The sequence below is a fragment of the Phodopus roborovskii genome, unplaced genomic scaffold (assembly GCF_943737965.1).
Source record: "Phodopus roborovskii unplaced genomic scaffold, PHOROB, whole genome shotgun sequence".
NCBI lineage: Eukaryota > Metazoa > Chordata > Mammalia > Rodentia > Cricetidae > Phodopus > Phodopus roborovskii.
Window position 1 is genome coordinate 30,722,847 of NW_026126409.1, and position 22,364 is coordinate 30,745,210.

A 22,364-nucleotide genomic window follows, 5' to 3' on the forward strand; every position below is an offset into this window, starting at 1 on the left:
CCAAGGGCCACCCAGAATACTGTAGAGATTGAAAAGTAGTTTCAAGGCTCAGGGATGCATATTATTTGTGTTTTGCTCAGTGTCAGATATGAGTGTAGAAGGAAAGAGAAGAGAATCAACAATAGCCAAGCGTATTCTGGGCTAGATCCATACAAGTCTGTGTATGTATGTCTTTTCATCTGTCTCCCTAACCAGCTATGAGTTTATCAGTTAATCTTAGTGTGTGTCTATCTCTGTGACACGAACCTACCACTGAAAAAATAGACAATTTTCTTAACAATCTTTGGTGATCAGTTATAAACCAGGGATCCAAAACAGACCTTCAGTCACTGGCATTTGTATTGTTTCTGCTGACCTATTTTGCTTTATTCCATTGGTAAATTGAGATCTTAGAAACAGATGTTATGCTTAGAGTGGCAACAATTATGGTAATATTCCATGAGATAGTGTATGAAACACTAAAGTCCAATTTACAATTTCTGTAGAAATGCAAAACATAGATGTAGACAAATGATCAAGTCATCATGTATATTAATTAGTTCATGTGTTTGTTTATCTTTACTGAAATGGAGTCAAAACAAAAGTGTTTTGTAGAACTGTGCTTTTCTGTTTAATATATGGGGACTGAGAAAAACTGAACAGAGAGTGAAGAGATTAAAAAACAGGCAAGATTATAACAACTTACTCCTGAAAACTACTTAAAAAATGCATACTCCAGACCCCATGAATGGTAAAAGAGGTACCAAGTCCTATGCCCTCATGAACAACAAGATATTTCTGCCTTTAAAGGTCCTAGAGAAAAATGAATGTGAAACTTTTGTCCTTTCTTCTTATGTCAATCAAATCAAAGCATCCCTTCCTATGGGCTGCTAGGACATTGCTTTGACTGCATTTCTCCCACTTAGATTCCCTTTCTCTTTGCTAAAATGAAACTATGTGCAAATAACTAAGACAACATTAGGGAGAGAAGGACTAGTCTTTTGTTTTCTTGTTTTTTTTTTTTTTTGAGAAAGTTATTTAGGTACAACTCACTGTCAAGAAAGCATTTGCAATGCATCTTGAAGGACAAGAAAAATTATTAAGAATACCAAAAATGAAAATTTCATTTTTATCAGCTTTCAAGATTGAAATCTAGTTTCGTATCAGTTGGATGATTATTATGGTGGTTGTTAATCTAAAGATATCAGCTTCTCATTGTGAGAAGGCTATAGACCTGGATTAAGTCTGTCTGGGTTTACTTTTGTGCCAACTCCTGCACATCCAATAATCAATTTCTATATATGTCTTACTCATCTTGTAACAGTATGAGGAATATGTGTGGTGACATAGATAGAAGACATCTGTCTATGTGCATACCATCCATCTCATGTTGACCTTTGCTCCTTTACCTCAGAATCAATAAACTATGTTAAGTAAGGAACTAGGTACCAAAGAATTCTGTTTAATAAGTGTGCCAAACTGTATATGTGATACTCTATATTTTGAATTTCATGTAAATATAAATTTCTTGATTAATTTGTTTACCATTGTGTAATGAAAATCCTTTAATTGAAATATGTTGTGGCTGAATTATATTTAACCTCTATGCTATGTTTTCTATAAATACATAAACCAAACCACTTAACATGAAACTGGAAGAGCTACTATGCATACATCTTCTATCCAACTATCTACCTCAAAGCATCCACTCATCCATCCACCAATCCATCCTCCCATCCCATCCCAATCAGCCTTCTATCCATCTGTCCATGTAGAAAACACTTATGAAATATGTTTTTCCCATGAAGTGTGAGTTTATAGAATAAGAATTTATATCTTGGAAATAACTGATCATAATTTGAAGAACTAGGAATAATGTAGTTATCAAGATAGACATAGCATTTGTAATGTCTGCATCGTGTCATTGAAGAGTAGTAAATATAGTCAAACGACTACAGCAAGGAGGGCTTAATCCCCAAGAAGTAGAATTTCCTAAGGTCCTTTTTAATGTTAAGTTTTTTTTTTATTGTAATCCATGTGTCTATGAACTCTCTGTGTGACTTGTGGAAAAACTGACTGATCTCTCTGGGGTTCTGCTTCATTTATTAGTAGATGTCATTATCAAAAATTTTCACTTATAAGAGAGACCATACAAGATAAAGAGGACCTATTCTAACTGGAGTTGGAGGGCACAGACTTGTAATCCTAGCTTCTCAAACAGCAAAGGCAGGAGGGTAGTAAGTTCAAGGCCAGTTGGGGCTACATGGTGAGTTTAAGGACAGCCTGCCCAGTCTGTGTCTCAAAGTAGAGACAGATGATAAAGGGAAGCAGAAGATTGCTTGCCTAGTGTGGGGAAGGCCTGAGGGTCAATCCACAGGTTTTTTTTTTTTTTGGAAGTTAAACAAACACTAATAACAACAGACAGACAGAAACAGAGAAGCACTATTTCTCCAGGAAAAAAAAGAGCAGGGAGTAGCGAGCTCACAGTGACATGCCGCCGCAGGTTTGTTGGGGTGCTGGATGGAGAAGAGGCAGTGCTGAGGGCATCCTCGATGTCTTGGTCTAGTTGGTCCAGTTTCATGATTAGCAGCACCATGGAGTCCAGCCGCGTCCTGTCTCGATCGTCCCTTGTTTCCTGAGGAACAGAACAAGCTGTTATTGAATCTGAAAGGCCATTTAAAAAAAAAAGAATAAAATGTTCCTGTTCTTCACAGTGACAAAAAGGCCACTGGATAATGGGCAGTCTTTTATTTAACAGGGAAGAGAAGGTCTAGTGTGGGTCATCAATGAACCCTTCATGGAGAAGAGGCTGCCAACAGTGCATTTTACATGAATATTCAACACATGAAAAAGAAGCAGAATGACTACAAGTACATGTGCAGGTTTCCAACTTTCAAATAAGCATTTTTGGGAGAATTTATTTATAAGTTTTTCTAAAAGTACAAGTGTACTATTTGTGTAATTCTAGTAATTTTGAGTTTGTACTTAAGAATGCATGTGAGAGAATATTCGCACCACAATATCATTTGATGTATGGAAAGAATATAGGAAAACAATAAATGGGGCAAGCTTTTAGTTTGTGTGGTGGGTAGTTTTCTGCATAAAAACACTTTTCAACTATGGCAAGGGCAACATTCCTCTTTAAATCTCTTTTTATTCTTACACACACTCTAAAAAGAGTCTCCCATAACAACATAACACACACACACACACACACACACACACACACACATACACACACACACACACACACACACACGACTAGGGTTGTTCTTTTTAACACTCTTGGATTTAGACATAAATTTGGAAAGAATTTGACTTCAAGCAGAAACTAAAGCTTCTATTGTCCTTGTAAAATTACTTAGTGATAACTCTATAGTTCCTGTGTGGTCAAATCAAGTCAGTATCAGAAATCTCAATTCCTTGTGCTATGCAAAAGTCAGGGCTGGGTAGGATGCTGAGTGAAGAAAATAACTTCTTTGGGAAGACAGCCTATTGAGAGATGCAATGAATTAGGTCTATTTCTCTCAATGTAAAGCATCACTTATGACTCAGGTTGCTGATTTCCCATATCTCTGAGATACTTGTTTGAGGAGAATGAACTTTAAAACGAGTGCTCAAGGCCAAACTGAAGAGGGGAAAACAAGGTCATGATGGGACAGATATATGCACACAGAGGATGCTATGGTGGATCTTTGCCTCAGCAACAATTATTATTAAATGATGGAAGTAATGAACACGAATATGACTTTTTGTCTTATTTGCTCTTCCCCTGCTCCACCCACTCCTCTCTTCTCTCTTCTATGTCTGTTTGTGGTGCCTGTACTTGGTAACATGGATGTATACACACAGGTATAGGTGAGTATAAAGGCCTAAGATGGACACTGGATATCTTCCTCAGTGACCCTTCACCTTTAGTTTTGAGACATTGCTTTTCACTGAACCAGAAGCAAAGCAATTTGGTAGACATACTGGCTAATGAACGTTATGGGTCCACTTAACTTCGTATACTTGAACTAGGGTTACAGAATCTTGCTGCCACCCCTAGCTTTTACATGTTCTGGGGATCTAAACCCAGGTCCCCAGGTTTGTGTGGCTGTCACTTTACCAACAGAGTCACCTTTCAAGTCCTGGGCATTTATTTTAGTCCTTTTATATTCCTAAACTACTCCCAAGAACAGAGGCGCCATAGGTTAATCTAATTCTACAGGTACATTCCTTCAACAGGACTCTAATTCTATAGATATATTTATATCAAAGCTAAAACAGATTGTTTTGATACAGAGTACAATCTTTCAAAGATTAAATGATTTATATTAAATTTATCTAAGAATCAACTACTTAAGTTGTATTACTTTCCTTTCCAGTTCTCGAGGGGAGAAAGGGTTCATTTTAGTTTATAATCCATCACTGCAGGAAGTCAAGGCATCAGAAATGTGAAGCAGATAATCATATACATCCATACTCAGAGGGCAGTGAATTAGGGCACACACGCCAGTGATCAGAGTTCTTTGTTTACTGTTACACAGTCCAGGATCTTCTGCCTAGGGAATGCTGCTACCCATGTTGGGCATGCCTTCTCACCTCAGGGAACTTAATCAAGATGATCTCCCACAGATATACCCAGAGTCCCTTCTCCCAGGTGAATTTTGTCAAATTAATGGTCAGTATTAACCATCACTTGAGCTAATATTAGACAGTTTATTTGGACATTTTTCTTTATTCTTGAGAATTTTATACACAATAAAATACTATACTATTCAAATTCCACTCCTTCTCTCAACTCCCCCCATATTATCCACAGCACTTCCCATTACCAATTTCATATCTTCTTATTTGTTTTTCTTTGTTTTGAGACAAGATCTCATTATGTAGCCCTGGCTGGTCTGGAACTCAAAAACCCACCTGCATCTGCCTGCCTCCCTAGGGAAGGGCTAGGATTACAGACATATGCCATCATGCTCTTTTTATTTTTAGGTTTTGATAACCCACTTAGTCAAGTTAGTGCTTCCCATATATACATGGGTGTAGAGCCAACCAAAGCTAGATAACCTACTTTTGAAAACAAATTTTCCTTGGTTTAAAAAAACCTAATATAAAAGAAAAAGGCTACTTCTTTTTTTCATAAAAACAGATTTAACTTTGAAATGAAAGTGAGATTTTTGGACATCTGCTAATTCATTCTGAAAACTATGCAGCTTGTATGACTTGATTTAGTCTCATTGCCCCTTTCTTGAGAAATATTGAATGACTGACAGAAAAATTACCAACTTCTTATTGGGGTTAGAAGTGTCCATATTTGCAAGAATGAAATCTTCACATTTATATTTTCATCCAATAACGATATAGAACTTTGTAATGTACAAAGCAGTTCTTTCCACAGTGAAATCCTGCTTCTAACCTGAAATAACATTCTGGAACTATTACAGATCATTGCATCATTTGCTTACAATTGCTCAAAAAAACATCAAAACAAACAAAAAAAATGGAAAATAAAACCTTAGTACAGAGTCATGGAGTTCCTTAATTACCGTTCAGGTGTATTTCTTACATAATTTCCTTCTATTTTGAGTCAAAGAAACATTTGGGAAGGTGAGGATTTGTGCATGTCTATGTTCACAAGTGGCTTTCTTTGGCTGTCAATCACATCTCAGTTGTAATATTCTCTAGGACAATGATTCATATTTTCTACCTAGTAGAAATGGAATCAAGATATACACCACAGAAGCAACACATTTTCAGGAAAAGTGGTGAGATCAATACAGCCATGAAATATGAACACAGAAGCCTTGGCAAATAGAAGCTGTTATTTTTCTGGCTACTAAGTGAAAGTTGGATTCAGCAGTGTATCCACAGCTATGCTGGACCCATCCGCAAAGGTCTCCAAACCAATTTGTCTTTGAATTAACTGGACACTGAGCTTATACTCTAAAAATATGTTTTGTATCCATTGGCTGAGCATCAAATTACTTCAGTGATCTGCCAGGAGGATAAAACCAGTTTTGCCCTATGATATTCTCTTAGACAGTAAAACCTATTTCTTTTCTCTCCCCTCCATGGGTACATCCTCACTTATCATCCATTACTGTCACTCTAAAATGTCGAGAGCTTTTATGCCATACATCCATAAAACCTTCCCAAAATAGAGTGACCAAACATCTAGTGCTTTGTATAAATTTCCCTGTCCTTATTTTTGAGACTCAAGTTTTAATGTCTCAAGAAGTTCTACATTTTCACATATCCAGGGCCAAACTCCAGCAAATAGTTTATGCCTGAAAATACAATAATGTATTTGCAGATTCTGGACTTTTTCAGTTCTTTAATGGAGATTTAATTCCATTCTATTATTGTCCATGAAGAAGAATTTTATTATGTTAAATTATTTACTTATGAGTTCAGGATTTCTATAATGTCACTCCTTCAAACCAATTACAATGTTATAAACTTGCCTCTACACATCTAATCTTTCCTTTTTAATTATCATTACAGCTGTAAGTCAGGCATCATTTAAAGGACTGAGTATCCATCAGCAAAGAAGACAGGACTCCTGTTGTCTAATCAACCCTAGAAAACAGATACTCAAAGTGAACAGACTCATAAATAGAGTCAAACAGAAAGTCATGTAGGAATATAAATAGGATAACGAAATAAATAACTACAGTGTTCCTGTCCATATATATATAGTGTCCATAATATATGAATATGTAATTAGCATATAGCATGTTAACTAACATATAACATATTAGTTAATATAATATGTTAATGTAAATATATAAAATTAATAAATATTATGTTAATACGATATATTATTGTCAGGAAAAAGCCTTCTGTGGAAATTGAGAGACAAACCAGCACGGGAAGAGGATAGGATGGGGTAGAGACAGAGGCAGGTGATGGAAGAAGGAGGGAGGTGGAGGTGCAGGGCAGGAAGAGGGGAGGCAGTGCAGAGTCAGGCGTTCCAGGTGGAAGGAAGACTGATACAATGGTGGTGAGACTGAGATGCAATCAGTCATTAACAAGACCGGGGTTGAGGAAGGAAGGAAAGAGCGGGCACCATACAAATCAGATTCTGCTAGGGAAGTCACTGAAAAAGGGGAACTTACCCTGTGCAGGGAGGGTCATTAGGAGGACACAGGGAGTGATGCACTGGGTTTTATAAACTCTTTGATTTCTTTTTAAACATTGGCCAAAAAAAAAAAAAAAAAAAAAAAAAAAAGACATTGGGAACGTAATACACACTTGACACCCAGCAATGTCATGCGATCAATAAGTTCTAACTTTCTTTTGCTGAGGTCTGAACTGCACACACAGTGTATTGATTAAGGAGAGGTAACAGATTATTCATAGGAAAACCAATGTGACTTCCAATGTGAAAAAATAAGATCAACAACAAGGAAGGCCTTATGAGGCTAAAAATCTAATGCACAGCAAAAGAAACAGCCATGTGACGAGACAGTCTACAGAATGGTGGATAACCTATGCCATCTGTCTGTCTAGCCATCCATCCATCTATCCATTCATCCATCCATCATCATAGAATATGCAAAGAAGCTAAAAACTAAGCAACAAGAAAACAAATATTCCAATAAAAAGCGGGCTATGGAACTAAACCCAAAGTTCTCAAAAGACGAGACATAAATGATTAGTAAACATTTTAAAACATGGCTTAGCATCCTCAGCTATTACAGACACACAAATTAAGACGACTTTGAGAGTCTATCTAACCTTAATCGGTGTGGCTATCATCAAGAAAACAAATGACAACAAATGCTGGTGAAGATGTGGGGGAAATGATCCCTTATTCACTGTAAGGTAGGGGTGTGAATTGATTATGCTACTGTAGATCAGGGTGGAGATTTCTCAAAAAGCTTAAAGTAGAGCACTCATATAACCCAGCTCTGTCATTGCTCCCATACAGTCAAAGAACTCTATATCCTGCAACAGAGATGCCACATAATATATTCTGTTGCTGTTCTAAGTACAGTACTTAGGGAATGGAATCCAGCCAGATATCCATAAACAAGTGAATGGAAAATTAAACTATGAAACACATACAGAGTGTGAATTTTTTTCAAACATAAAGAGAAGTGAAATTATACAATTTGCAGGAAAATGGGTGGAACCAGAAAACATACTGAGGTCATCCAGATGCAAAATGACAAACACTATATGTTCTCTGTTAAGTGCATCCTTGTCCCCTACTATATGTGTATTTATTAGATAATGGGTAGAGGTAGAGGCTGAGAACCAGAAAGGGGCCCAACATGAGACAAAAGAAGCTTTGGGGGAGAGGGGAGGGTAACAAAACCTGCAAAAGTAGAAGTATGAATACTAAGAGTAGAGAGATACAGAAGATATGAGGACAAAGAATGGGTTCCAAACAAAAAGAAGTAGTTAAGAAAACGCCACAAAGAAACCTGCAACTTTGTAACCAATTTCAAAAGAGAGTAATGCAGTTCATATTCTTTAGGCAGGGGTGAACACATGGTATATGTTGGTAAGTCTTGGGTAACAGGCTCTTCAGATAAAAACAAAGTGTCCATTTGTCACATCTCCTGAATTCCATTCTATCATTAGACATGACCAGAGGCAGAGCTGAAGGAGGAGGTTGAAACCTGCTCTCAGGAACTGCTGTAGTGATTGGATCTGCAGGGATAGGTACTGGGGACCAGCAGAAGGATGATAGTTTTGAATAAAAAATACTGATTGTTAAATCAATGGGAATTATGGTTTAGGAAACCTAAGGAGTTGAAATAATGACTTTGATTTATTTTGTGCACCTGTTTTCCATAGCAATTGATCCTGTTGCCAGATAAAGTACTGTGTAGGCTGTTGACTTCAATTCAGTGTTTTCCTTATTCTCTCTGTGTCAGCTTTCCTTGCTTTATCTGTTGTTTGTAAAGTTCCTTATGCTTCAACACAACAGCTTTGTATACTTATATCTTTCATTAAAGTCAAAGCATATCATTGGGAGATAGAAACACAGAACCTTTGACATCATCTTGTCTGAGTTTGTACAAAGTAATCATTCAGTGTTGCATGGCTACATCACGTGCTACCTACTTGGTTTCCTAAGACACAACCTATTTCACACTCATGAAGCTAAAGTTTGTGGGGCACTGTAGCGGTGATCTCTATCCTTCCCGAAAGTCCCAGGTTCTTCCTCTAGAGCAGTTGTTCTCAACCTTCTGAATGCTGTGACTTTTAATACAGTTCCTCATGTTGTGGTGACCCCCAACCACAACATTTTCACTGCTACTTCATAACCGTAGTCTTGCTTGTTAGGAGTCATAATGTAATTTTTTTTTTTTGAGACAGAGGTTTGCCAAGAGGGTTGAAAACCTCTGCTCTAGATTGAGGCAGAACAAGGATTATATGAAGTTATCTTTCAAATATTTGGAGGACTCTGCTGTTTCTACTTTATAGTTCTAGAGTCGGGGGAGTGTTGTAAATCAAGTCCAAGATGATGTGCATGCCAAGACATACTTTATCCCTGAGCTGTACCCTTACTCCTCACTCCCTTAAATCATTTCTCATATGACACATTTTCAAATTATCTCATTGTTTCTGTTTATTCTCCTATGAATATGAATAATTCTGACGATGATCCAGCTCATGGTTGGTGCCCAGAATTAAATATATAGCCATACATGTTCTGTGGCCATGGGATAGGCAGGGGCATCTCCATGCTCATAAACCCTGAATAGTGTGTAATCCAGTGCCTGTCCAGAACATACATATGCAGGGACAGCCACAGTCTCCTTTCTCATGAAGACAAAATACTTATCTGACTGCACTGAACTCTAGTCATGAGTGTAGTATATGTTCCTTTCTCCCAGCCCACACCAAGGTAGGACATAAACAGAAACATCATATTGTCTTGAGACTGTAACCAGTTGTTGGCAAAATGTAGATAATGTCTGCTGGTGCTATAGACGCTTTAGTTATAGCTCTCTCAGACACAGGTCAGTAGAAACAAGAGGCATCAGATAAGGACAGAACTTCATTCAATACGAATTGTTGTCCTTGGTGAAAACTCAAAGAACAATGCCCTTTATTTATGCTGGAAGAGATAGTTGGTCTATGGGCAGTGAGGGTATTTGATTATGATGGTTTCTGGGATACAAGTCTCCCAGTGGCCCCTGAACTGGTTAGGTTTAACCAATAGAGATTTTGTTTTCCTTCTTCCCAGGGAAGACAACCCCACTGTTTCCTTCTCCAAATGCTCTTAATTAAACAGCAGAATTGAAGGCATTCACACATGGTGGTAGGCAGGAGGTACCCACCGCCAGACATCATACAGACTGAAGACAATATAAAGTTCAGAGAAAAATGTCTCCTCCAGCCCACATTGGCTCTGTTCTAATGCCAAGCATGTGGAAGAGAACAAAAAAAAAAAAAATTCAAGAAAACAGCCGACGCTTCCAAATCATGGTCGTTTGGCAGAGCAGATCCAACATTGACTGAATGCTTAGCTTGTCAGAGAGCCCCAGCCTCCTGTAGATAGCCATAATCAATGCAAGGCTGGGCCAGGAATAGAACCACGACTTCCTGATTCAGAATTCAAGGCGCTGGCCCAGACACTGTCTTCAGTTCCACATGCCTCTTCCTGGCTCCTCTGGGCCAGTGATACTCCTTGCTCACCCATAAAAGAAAGGGACCTTTCAGCAATAGTCTTGGCTCCATTTCATCCCAAGCTATTTGATCTGCAGCCAGCTGGAGTAGTATGGAATCTCATATTAGTGTTATACATTTCATTTGATAATAAATTCCTCTTTCAAGACTTTCCTTTCTTAAAATAATATCCTGTCTCAAGAACTAGAAAGTCATTTAATCCTGTTTGGTTTTTTCCTTTTGGGAGCAGTGAAGATTTTCATATGAAATGACAGTCAGAAGTTGAAGATAATGTAATTCACCTCTGGTCAGCATTTCCAGGCAAGTTAAGAATGACAGCTTTAATTTTCATTCTGTTTTTCAAGAGGAAAGTTGGTTGACTTCAAGGAAGTAAAATGAAATTTGTCCTACTTGCCAGGCATATTCTGTACAATCCTTAGTTGTTTGTGGAATGTCTTCAATAATGTATGTGTCAATATTATGATAACAGGTGATAGAGGACAGATAAATTTGTCATTTCAAGTTGCCATAAAGTGTGGTAATATAGCCTACAATCCAAACACTTAGAAGATCATGGCAGATGGATTGACAGTTTGGAGCCACACCGGGCTATATAGAAGGTTCAACTGCAACTCAGAGTATATAGTGAGAATCTGTCATGAAACATTCAATACAACCAACCAGCCAGCCAAACCATCAACTAACCAAAGCAAAGAAGCAAACAAACCCAACATTGCTACAAGGATCTCTTAACTTACAAGCAATTATTAACCAACGACCATAGCTTTATATGAATCACTATGTCCTTAGCTTGAATTTTGAATTCCATCTATGGGATAATAATGCACAGGTATAGCAACAGTTTGGTAATGTTGACAATTCCTGTTCTGGAGCATGGATCAGAAATTTTAGGTGCAGGGCTGCCAGCAGCAACACTGACATCATCTGAGAATTTATTGGAAGGCAGGCATCTCATCTACAACCAACCAGCACCCATAGAACTTGTTGTTCCTCTTGCTGTTGCTGCACTCTAGTGTTTAAGAGCACTGAGAATCTCAGTGTTGATAGACTGGAAGAAAGAAAGGGTGTGGGGGGGGAGGGTCATGGTAGAATTGGAAAAATCTGTATCCTCTGACTGCTATCTAATTACCCATCAATAATTTTAGGGCAGTGAGATACTTCAGTTCTACAGATGACCCAAAAAGTTGTATTTTCCATTTAAATCTGTATGTATTTAGATACCGAGAATAAACACATGTTTATTAAAAGCAGCTCACTGACACACATACATGGGTTGTATCATTTTATTGTTATTAGAATAAAGCAAATGAAAATCAGCTGGATATTGAATGGTTCTTCCTTCTATTTCCTGTCTAAATGCCTTCCTTCGAACACTGAGCTTTACGTGTAGAGTCCTGAAAGCTTCTACCTGTTAACAGGGTGCAGACAAGGCCAAGCAAGCTACCCTGTTTTACCAGATCTCCAGTTGTATTCACTACGTGTGCAAGTGAACACTCTCACAGATCACACAGAAAGACCTTCTGACAAAATTGAGGGCCAATGGAGTTAGATTCTAATGTAGAGGGATTCCATAATAAGAAATCTATGAATCCTTATAATAATATATTAAAGGAAAAAGAAAACAAAATAAATGGCAGACTGGGTATTTGTAACATTCCAAATCTGCTTAAAACCACCTAAAAGTTATTAAAAACAGGAAAAAATATTAAAAGCTGACTTCACTAGCAAAGACTTAGAAGGCAGTGTTCTTAACTTGGTTAAGTCACCGCCACTAAGAGAAGCATTGAGGCTAACGTTGAAGCAATGAAATATTTGTGTAACACTGAGCAAAGTAGGAATGCTTGCTATCACACATGCCAGACAGCATTGGGATTGATACCTTGATCATCACAACAGTAAAGCAACAACCAAACACAATGCTTGTGGTGCAAACGAGGACGGTTTGTGCCCTGAAACCCCTGGAGAATAAATAGTCTGACAACCTAATAATCTATTTCCACCAAAGAATTCAGCTCATAATGATAAACCTAAGAACATGCTTGTCCTCTGCTAGGAGCCATTTAAAATTGGAATAGAAAAAAAATAAGAGAACCATCATAGCAACAAAGCTGTAGAAAATAACTGGATTAGAAGTGAAAACCAAAAGTCACTGGAAACCAAAAATCATGAGAAATGTCATTGAAGGCTATAAGAGAAGACTGAACAAATGGTAAGGTATAATTTATTTCTCTGGAGGTGAAATTTGTAGCATATTTTTCAACTTGTTTATTATTGTCTGGTTTGTTTCCCCAGTGGAATATCAGCCCTGAAAAGAGGGTATCAGGATGTAACCTCCCTTAAATAATCCAAGAACCACAGAGCAATAGTCTGCACAAATCATCACACATTAATGTTTGTTGAATGAGTGGCTAAAGTATTAATTTTCTTTGGGTTAATTTATAAATTCACAGAATCCAAATTGACTTTTGTCAATTAAAAATTACTTTGTAAAGCTAATTTTTAACGTTTGAAACATTTATTCTATTATTTTACCTGTATGGGTGTTTTACTAAAATGTATGTATGTGTGTCACTTTCATGCTTGGAACCCTTGGAGGTCAGAAGAAAGCTGGATTTCCTAAAACTGGACCAATGGAATTGTGAGCCACCATGTGGATTCTGGGAATCAAACTTAGGTCCTCTGTAAAGGTAACAAGTACCCTTAACTAGTAAATCATTTCTCCACCTCCTGTAAAGCTAATTTTTAGAAACAACAACAACAACAAACAAACAGAAATACAGACAGACAGATAATTTAGAAAACACATGCTTGGTATTTGTTCAAATGACCTGATACTTATTCAAAATAAAACAGAATTTTTAAAACCCTGCACATAAATACTTATTTATATTAATTTTTCACATGAACACTTACAGCACTTTTATCAGTGATTTCCTGAACCAGGAGCTACCAAACTGTCTTTCAGTAGGTGAATATTCTAAACAATGGATTATTATTCAGCACTAAAATGAAATAACCTATCAAGCTATGGCACGGAGCAAATATAGATGCATTACTAAGTGCAGGGAGAGTGAATCTCTGATTCCAAATACATGAATTTCATGGTGGTAAAACCAAGAAGACAGTAAAAAGAAGGTGGTTACCAGAAGTTTCAAGACAAGAAGAAATGAAGAAGAGGTAGAAACAGAATTTTGAGAGTGATAAACTATTATGTTTGACATATAATAGTGTGTATCATTATGTATACTCCAATAGTAAACTCTAATACGAACTTGACTTTAAGTAACACTTATGTGTCACTGTGGGTTCACTGATTATCATGAGCACATTACCCTGGTGCAGGATGCTGACCTGGGAAGAGTCTATGCATGCAGCATAGGAGGCAGAGGATATGTGGAAATTCTTTGTACTTCTGCTCATATAAAACTACTTTAAGAAATCTATTAAAGTGAGAGATACTGGGGCTAAGGAGATGGCTTAGCAGGGTAAAGTTCTCACTATACAAGCATAAGGACCTGAGTTTGGATCCCTGGCACCCACATTTGGGATGGCATGCCTATAACACTGGTGTTAGGCAGATCCCTGGGCCAAATGATATCTGAGCTCAGTAAAATTCCTGTTCTACATCCCTTAACCTAACCGAGAGGCAGGAGGGAGGGCCTAGTCCCTACTCCAAATGACTTGACAGGTTTTGATGACCCCTCCTAGAAGGCATCACCCTACCTATGGAGTGGGGGGGGGTTGGGGTGGGAGGGTGGGAGAGAGGCAGGGAGGGAGAGGGAACTGGCATCGATATGTAAAATAACAACAACAACAACAACAATAATAATTCCTGTGCTAAAATAGGGTGAAGAGCAAGACAGGAGGACTAATGAATAATGAGTTCATAAGTTTAAATATTTAATAAGCATCTAGATAATGTCTAGTAAGCTATGAAAATCAAAGTTTCTAAAGAAAGGAAGCACAAACTGTTGTGATGGAACTTTTACTTCTAGATGGAAAAAATCTTTTTGTATTTACCCGCTGTTGGCTGGAGGGTTCATTATGCATAAGACTCAGTTAAAAACACGAAAACAGTCTTGTGGCATAATATGTTTTGATGGAAAAGGACATTTGAAAAATGGTCTTTTGCTTGCAAAATGTCGAGGCTATTCCTCTTCCAATTCTCTGAGGTCATTAAGATGCCTCTGTTTCCTTTCTCTTGGACAGAGTGAAATCAAACAATGTTTTCCCATTTCTGTTGTTGTTTTGTTTTTCAATGTGGCAATAACTCTTAACCCAAATTTCTGTTTAGGCATGTCTTTAGCACATTCGAGAAAACTTTGTCTTTCTCTGTTGATGTACCTTGATGGTTTCCCAAGCTGGTGAATATGAAAGTTCTTTTCCATCCAGAAGTAAAAGTTCCATAGCAGCAGTTTATGCTTCTTTCTGTAGAAATTTTGATTTTTATAGATATTAGACATTATCTAGATGCTTACTAATTATTTAAAGTTATAAACTCATTATTTATTATTAAAAATAATTTTGAATCTTACTCTGTGTTTTGAGATTCGGTCACTTCTGAAATAGAATTTAAAAGGCAATCAGGAAGCAGAGTGTATGAAAAACTTGATACTATAAGGCAGGTGACTTTCTCTTTTTATTAATAATCATAAAAAGAAAGCGATGAAAGAAGCAGATATTAATAAAATGAATGATGAGTTTACAGGAATAAAATTTCATTGATTTTTGAAAGTGGTCATTTTTTTCATTGTTACAAATAAAAGATCATTTAACCAGAAATAATGACTGAGACAATAAATCATTTAATTGCTGTACACATTAGAAATTTCTACCCAGCTTTCTCAGAAAACACATACTTTGTGTTCATGAAAGGGAATACAAGTTGCTGTGGCTTATAACTGGTATTTAGTTGGCTAATAACACAGACTCTCTTGTGCAGTTGACTAGTCCATGTTGTCTACCGGGGGCAGGCCTCCCAGGCTATCTGTTGTATAAGCTTAAATCAACACACGGCAGACATTCTCTAAGAAGGAAGGCTTTTCTTTTTAAATTATTCATTTTTATTTTATGTGCATTGGTGTTTTGCCTGCATGTATGTTTGTGTGAGAGTTTCAGATCTTGAAGTTACAGACAGCTGTGAGCTGCCATGTAGGTACTGGGAATTGAACTCAGGTCCTCTGGAAGAGCAGCTCGTGCTCTTAACTACCTTACCATGTCTCCAACTCCGAAGCCTCAGCTTGTTAAGTGGTGATCCAGGGAGAGCGTAGTTGTTGAGAATGCTAAATTATAACCCATGAAACTACATTTTCTGTATGTATTTGCTGGCAAATAGATGCTTTACCACTGAAGACTTCATTTTCTCCATGTATGTTTAAATTGAACTTGGAGTAAGTTAGGCCTAATTTTAATCCTTCAGTCCTGATATCAGGAACGAAGCTGTGAGTTAATATTTTTCTTTCTTTGTTTAATGATTATTAGATACTATGCACTATAGAAAAGAACAAACAAATTATTTTTTCTTTGAAGGGGCTTATATTATGTGTGGAAGACTCATGCATGGTGATATATTGTTTATGACCTAATAAAGCTTGCCTGGAGATCAGAATGCAAAGCTAGCCACAGACATGGAAGCTTGGTAGTACTGGCACACACCTTTAATCCCAGGACTCAGGAGACAGAGACAGTGAGTTCAAGGCCACCCAAGGCTACATGAGAGTGAATCTGTCTAAAAGAGAAACAGAGTTCATGCCTTTAATCCCAGCACTAGAGAGGAGCTCAGTGTTTCATGCTGTATTCTGAGAATTAGTCTCCAGCCACATGAGGTCAGGATTGTTACCCCTGTCCCAGTAGAAGTAAGAGCTCTTTGATGGCTTGGCCACTTGTTTCTTTAATCTTCAGACAAGCTTTATTAGATCATAAACACTATATCACTGCACTCATACACAAATAACATGACAAAGTACAATGAACTTAGAACAAACAAACAAACAAACAAACAAACAAACAAAAAGATTGTTGAGGTAATATGTTCCTGTTTGCTCTGGTAGAGCTTTCTAGAGGAGATAACATTACACTTGACCTTTAAAATTGAGTAAGTTTGGTGTTACTGTGTGAGCATGAAATTCTTCCCACAGGCTCAAGTGTGAACTATGTGTGCCTAGCTGCTGCTACTAGTTTGGGAGTTTGTGGAGGAGATAGGTCATTGGAGGCGTGAAAATGAAGGTTCCTTACATTGTAGCTCCCCACCTCCCCTTTTCTGCTCCCTGTAAATAGATTCAGGCACATATTCCCACTGCCAGCATGTTCCACCTCACAGAGTAAGAATAACGCAGCCGGTCAAGATGGCCTGAAGCCTCTGAAAACATGACCCCCAGTAAGTCCTCCCACCCTTTAGGTGTTTTGCTAAAGGTGTGTATCACAGCAGTGGGGAAATTAGCAGAATCAGGATGGGTGGAATGCACAGAAATGGTTGGTGTAGTGGCAGTATGATAGGATGAGATACTCATAAAATAGTCTGGGGATTCTGCTTCAGTCCTAGCACAACACACAGTCAAAGACCAGCATGTGGTCCCCAAGTTGTGATGACAATTTTTTTCCTTAACAACTTCTCATGTTTACAGTAGTGCAAATGCAACAGAAACTACAGTGTGAATTTTCATCTTCTCCTGCATTCTATGCTGAATCTATATGAAGGTGCTGAGGAGCGACATGAGTGACAGTCCTTGGTCAGTCATGCCTACCCAAAACATACATCTGACTTTGCAGTGGGTGACTCTGCTCGTTGTGAGCCTGTGGAGTGTACTAGCCACATATTCATTGCTGTGACAAAATGGCCCACATAAGAATCCAAGAGAAGAAAAGATTGCCATTGCTTATGGTTGTAGCTGGTAAAGCATGACAGTGTCCATCATGGCAGCCAGGAAAGATGGAGGGAGGGAGGGAGGCAAGCAGGGAAGGAGGGAGAGAGGGAAGAAGGGAGAAAGGAGAGGGAGGGGGAAAAAAGCAGAGGATAAGAGAAAGAAGAGAAACAACACCAAGATAAGGAAGAGCCACCAAGGACCCAGGCCCACCTCCATCATCTAGGCCCCAAATATAACATTTTGAACACCTAACTAAAATGACATTTGAAGCTAGTTGGAAAATTTTGCACATGACCCTGTGTGTGACATTCCATAGCTAAACAATGACAGGTGTGTTAAAAGCACTTTCAACTGACATTATTGTCAATTTTAGACATTTTATGTTTAGGATGGGTTAATCGGGAGGGAACACACCTGTATACTGAAAGCAGTTGAATTGACTTTTGTAGGTATGCCCTTCCTCACCCAACTTGTTGCACACACACACACACACACACACACACACACACACACACACACACACATCTATAGCTATTTATCTACAATCTCTTTTCCCACAAACTCTTTTCCAGATCTTCATTGTACTTGTCTACAAGTACAATATAAGCATTTTGTAAAACTATATGAAAAACTGAAAAACAAAAACAGTTATCTTATGCCAGCTTTCCAATTTTAGCTTTCCTACAACCTTACTGGTTGTATTAAATCTGTAAGTCTAGAGAAGGAAGTAGACAGGAGCTCCCATTCCTACCAAGAAACTATCTCTAATTGACATCCACTTGCAAAGGAAAACTTAGTTTTCTCTAATGGAGTCCCACTGAGTATATAAGCCACTCTTAAGGGTCAGCCCCATGCCCAAGACTAGATGGCTGACACACAATGAACCCAGGGATATTTTTGTAGACTTTTTGTCTCACATTGCTTTGTTTGGTCATTTATTTTTTGTCTTAATGATCTTTAGTTTATGTATTATGGTTTCAGATTTTGTGTTTTTATCGGGGTGTGTGTGTTTCTTGTGCTTTCCTTTTGTTATTATTATTAAATTTTATTCTAGTTGCTTTCTTTTTTTTGTTTGTTTTCTGAAGAGAGTAGTGGAGTTGGGTGGGGAGGGAGGTATGGAGTATCTGGGAGGTGAGAAAGGAGGGACTGTGATCAGAATATATTTTATGAAAACCCTCAAAGCAAGAGAAACCAATAATGCTGAGCTATTTCCCTTGTTTGGGTCAAGATGAACCTAAATTTGCCATTTAAGTGAATTGCATAAGCTGTGAGAGGCCTTTGAATATCTGATAAAATTTAACCTCAGTGTTCTTTGTAGACAGTCATTGAGCCCTGGTATTGAAGAAAGCATTAATAATAATATATATTAAAATTTCCTAGGCATTTCCTCACCATTCTCTGACTACTAACCTAGAAATAGCATCTCTACACAACTTCTGCTTTGTTGTCTACAATTATTTAATTTGATAACATTCTACTCTGCCATGGATTATTTGCTGATGCCTGAAAGGCCAAATAAATAAGAGCACACAGATCTTCAGCAGAACCTGTCACCATCAGTACTATCAAATAATTGAAAATTCATGTTTTTCTGTTTCGAGGAAGCTTAAAGAAGAGTTGAATATTTTTATACTGGATGTTTCCATGTGGACTGGAAGTGTTGATCCGTTACAGACTTACAAAATCCATCCAAAGGGAAAACAAGAATTATGATCTCATTATTTGAAAGATTCTGTTATGTGCTGAGCAAAAAATATACTCCAAATGTAAATTGTACTACTGCTACAAAAATAGAAAGTAAATTAAATGATCCCCAGCAGTGTCTTTCTTTTATTTAGTAGACTCTTAAGAGGATGCTTCCTCCTGTAATTTTAAATAGAAACATGACAGGATTATTCTCACAGACAGTTCTCAAAAACTTGGAAATTAAAAATAAAAGAGCATAATCCATTGTTTGCCTGGAAAGAAGCAGAAATGGTGAGGGTCTAGTTAGAGCTCCATGCTTGACTTTGGCTGTGTTCTGTGCTGTTTGGTCAGGCATTGATGAATGGACACAACTGACTTGTAAGTGGGCATTCACCACTGTTTCTGCACTTAGCGATGTACCTACCACATCAGTGCATATGGGATATAAGTGACTATAAACATTGTCATATGAATTAATTGCTAACTTTAGTCAGGGAGAATTCTGGGATTTTTACCCCCAAATACAATGTCTCCAAGAACACCGTTTTTAAAAGCTCCCTAAATATTCAGGATATGTTTCTTCTCCTAAGTTCCTAGAACATACTGTGCAGAGAGAGAAGGAAGGGTCAGTCACTATCTCTTGGGGAAACATGTAAGCACAACAGATGCACCAATCAAGATGCCATTTCCCACATGCTCCATGGCTCCTCTTGAGCACAGGAAGGAAAAGAAAAACCCTCTAAAGAATTAACCACATGTTAGTACTGAAACTCTGCCAGGAAGGCAGTCAGCTTTGGGAGTTTGTGTCAAACCAATGCTGTTGGAATTGGGGGCAGGGTGGGGACTGGTGCATCTCACTCTTAGGTCACAGAACTGAGGGTTTTTTGTTTTATTGTTTTGTTTTAATCCAGGAAGGTAGAGTCAGACAACAAACAACATCTAGAAAGATGCTACCAACACCCAGTCTGACCTTTACATAGGAGTGCAGAGAGAAAGTGCTTCCCATTCCAATAAATCTCAGTGAAATCCCTGGGATGCAGCGGGGCCACTGGATTGGATGGTGATAAGGGAGTCTTGGAGTTTCTGTTGCTGTGATGAAACACCATGACCAAAAGCAAGTTGGGGAGGAAGGGTTCTTTTCTTTTCTTTCTTTCTTTTTTTTCAGCTTATGCTTCCTCATTACAGTCAACTATCAGAGAAAGTCAGGACAGGAACTCAAGAAGGGTAGGAACCTGGAAGCTGCAGCTGATGCAGAGGCTATGGGGGAGAACTACTCACTGGCTTGCTTCTCATGGCGTGCTCCGCCTGCTTTCTTATAGAATCCTGGACCACCAGCCATCAACCACTAATTAAGAAAATGCCCTACAGGCTTGCCTACAGCTTGATTTTATGGAGGCATTTTCTTAATTGAGGCTCCCTCTTCTTAGATGACATTAGCTTGTGTCAAGCTGACATAAAATTATCCAGCACAGGGGGTTATGAAGTTTGCCTGGTGAATGAGAATTACAGCCTTGTGCTGAAATTGCTGAATTGGGTCAATATCGTGATCATAATGTCATATTTCTAATGTCATCAAACAGATTGTAGTTTAAACAGCACCAACATTAAAAGGCAAGAACATTCTCCCAACCCCATATCCTAAAAGAGCAGACCTTCACTTGGTATGGATGGACTTGATTATATACAAACTAAAAGCTGTCCAGGCTTATGCTTTAACTGATCTTCTTAAAGAAGAGCATGGAAATGAAAGCCATGTGTACTCAAACACCTTCATCGAAGCTGGCAGTAACCAACTATACAATTAGTAGTACTTTTCTTTATTTTCTGAACTTACCAGTGTTCTCTAGATTGTACATGGCTGGTCTGGAATTCTTTATGTAGATCAGGTTGCTTTGAACTTATAGAAGTTTGTCTGTCTCTGCCTAAGACTAAAGGAAATACACTACCATACTCGGCTAACACTTGCTTTTTAAAAATTAGTGCTGACAATAACAAATGGGGTGGAAATTGCACAGCACTGTATTTATCTCTTTATTTCAATTAGATTTTTTTAAAATCTCAGATAAAATTCATCTGATGCATTCTTTATATTCCAGTGTACCTTATTCGTACCTTATTCTTAGACTTGGGCCTTATTTTCTCTATCTCAATGTCACCTTTTCTCTGAGGATCACAAAATTTAAAACTCAAGGAAAGCCATTTACACTTGTCTTTATGTAGAGTAGGAAACGGGCTTGCAGAAGTAATGCTTATTTAGAAAGTAGCCATGCACCCCACGTTCTTCCAATTTCTTTCTTTCTTTTCTTTTTTCTCTCCCCCCCACCCCCCGCCACTGAACACCTCAGAAGGATTCTGGGGCTTGTAGTGCTATTCCTGATCTTATCCTTAAACACTGCCTACAGCTGCCTTTCTGGGGATTTAGTTAATTCTTGCTGTAGTCATTACTCAAAGGTAACTTTAGTAAGGTGATGTTAGGATGTGCCTTATTGTATCACGTATGGTTCTTAATTTTCTGTTTTAGGATTAGCCTACTCATGCCATTTATACATATGCACTATCCTGGATATTGTCTGATGTAGGTGTGACCCAGACAAGGGAAGTAACACATGTTTGTGGAGAAGAGCAGACCTGAAAGAGATTATCTGAGCTGTGGGCGTTTTGTGGTTGGTTCAAATGGCTAGTCCTACTGTTGAAAGTATGTGGGTATGTTCAAGGTCCCAGAACAGCTTGCCAGACATGACAAACATGGTCTATGGAACAGCTGCATTCAGAAGTGGGAATGTCATTTTTCCAAAAATGAGATTTCTATTAAGGTAGTTGCAAATTGGAGAAAGCAGAGATTTACAGCTATCCTTAATAGCAACCAACTGCAAGTGCTTACCCACAGGGAACATTAACCAAGGGTGCTTCTCTGTCAGCTGTATCAATGATAAACACAAGTAAAAGTTCATAGTACCAAAGTCTCTTTCCATAAAATGACGAACAACTAAAATTTGTTTCTAAAACTGACATGTAACATGAAGTATTTTACATTTTTTAATTGCACCCTGATTGTTATCTCAATTATGTGTGTTATCATGGGACTTTAGTCCCATGAATTTAATAAGAAATTCTGTTGACAAAAAATACCTTTGTTTTGGGGAAAAAAAAATGGAAAAAATATTTTCCCTGCATTCATGGGATAGAGAAAAACAAATGGGC

General features: G+C 38.0%; 1 protein-coding gene across 1 annotated transcript in view; it reads right to left on the minus strand.

Moving 5' to 3' along the window:
- Positions 1-22,364, minus strand: part of Dlc1 (DLC1 Rho GTPase activating protein) — a 355,052-nt gene that overhangs the window by 270,450 nt on the left and 62,238 nt on the right. Inside the window, exon 3 of the mRNA XM_051182280.1 lies at positions 2,465-2,614. Within this exon, the coding sequence (XP_051038237.1) occupies positions 2,465-2,614 (150 nt within the window). The remainder of the gene's footprint in view (positions 1-2,464; positions 2,615-22,364) is intronic.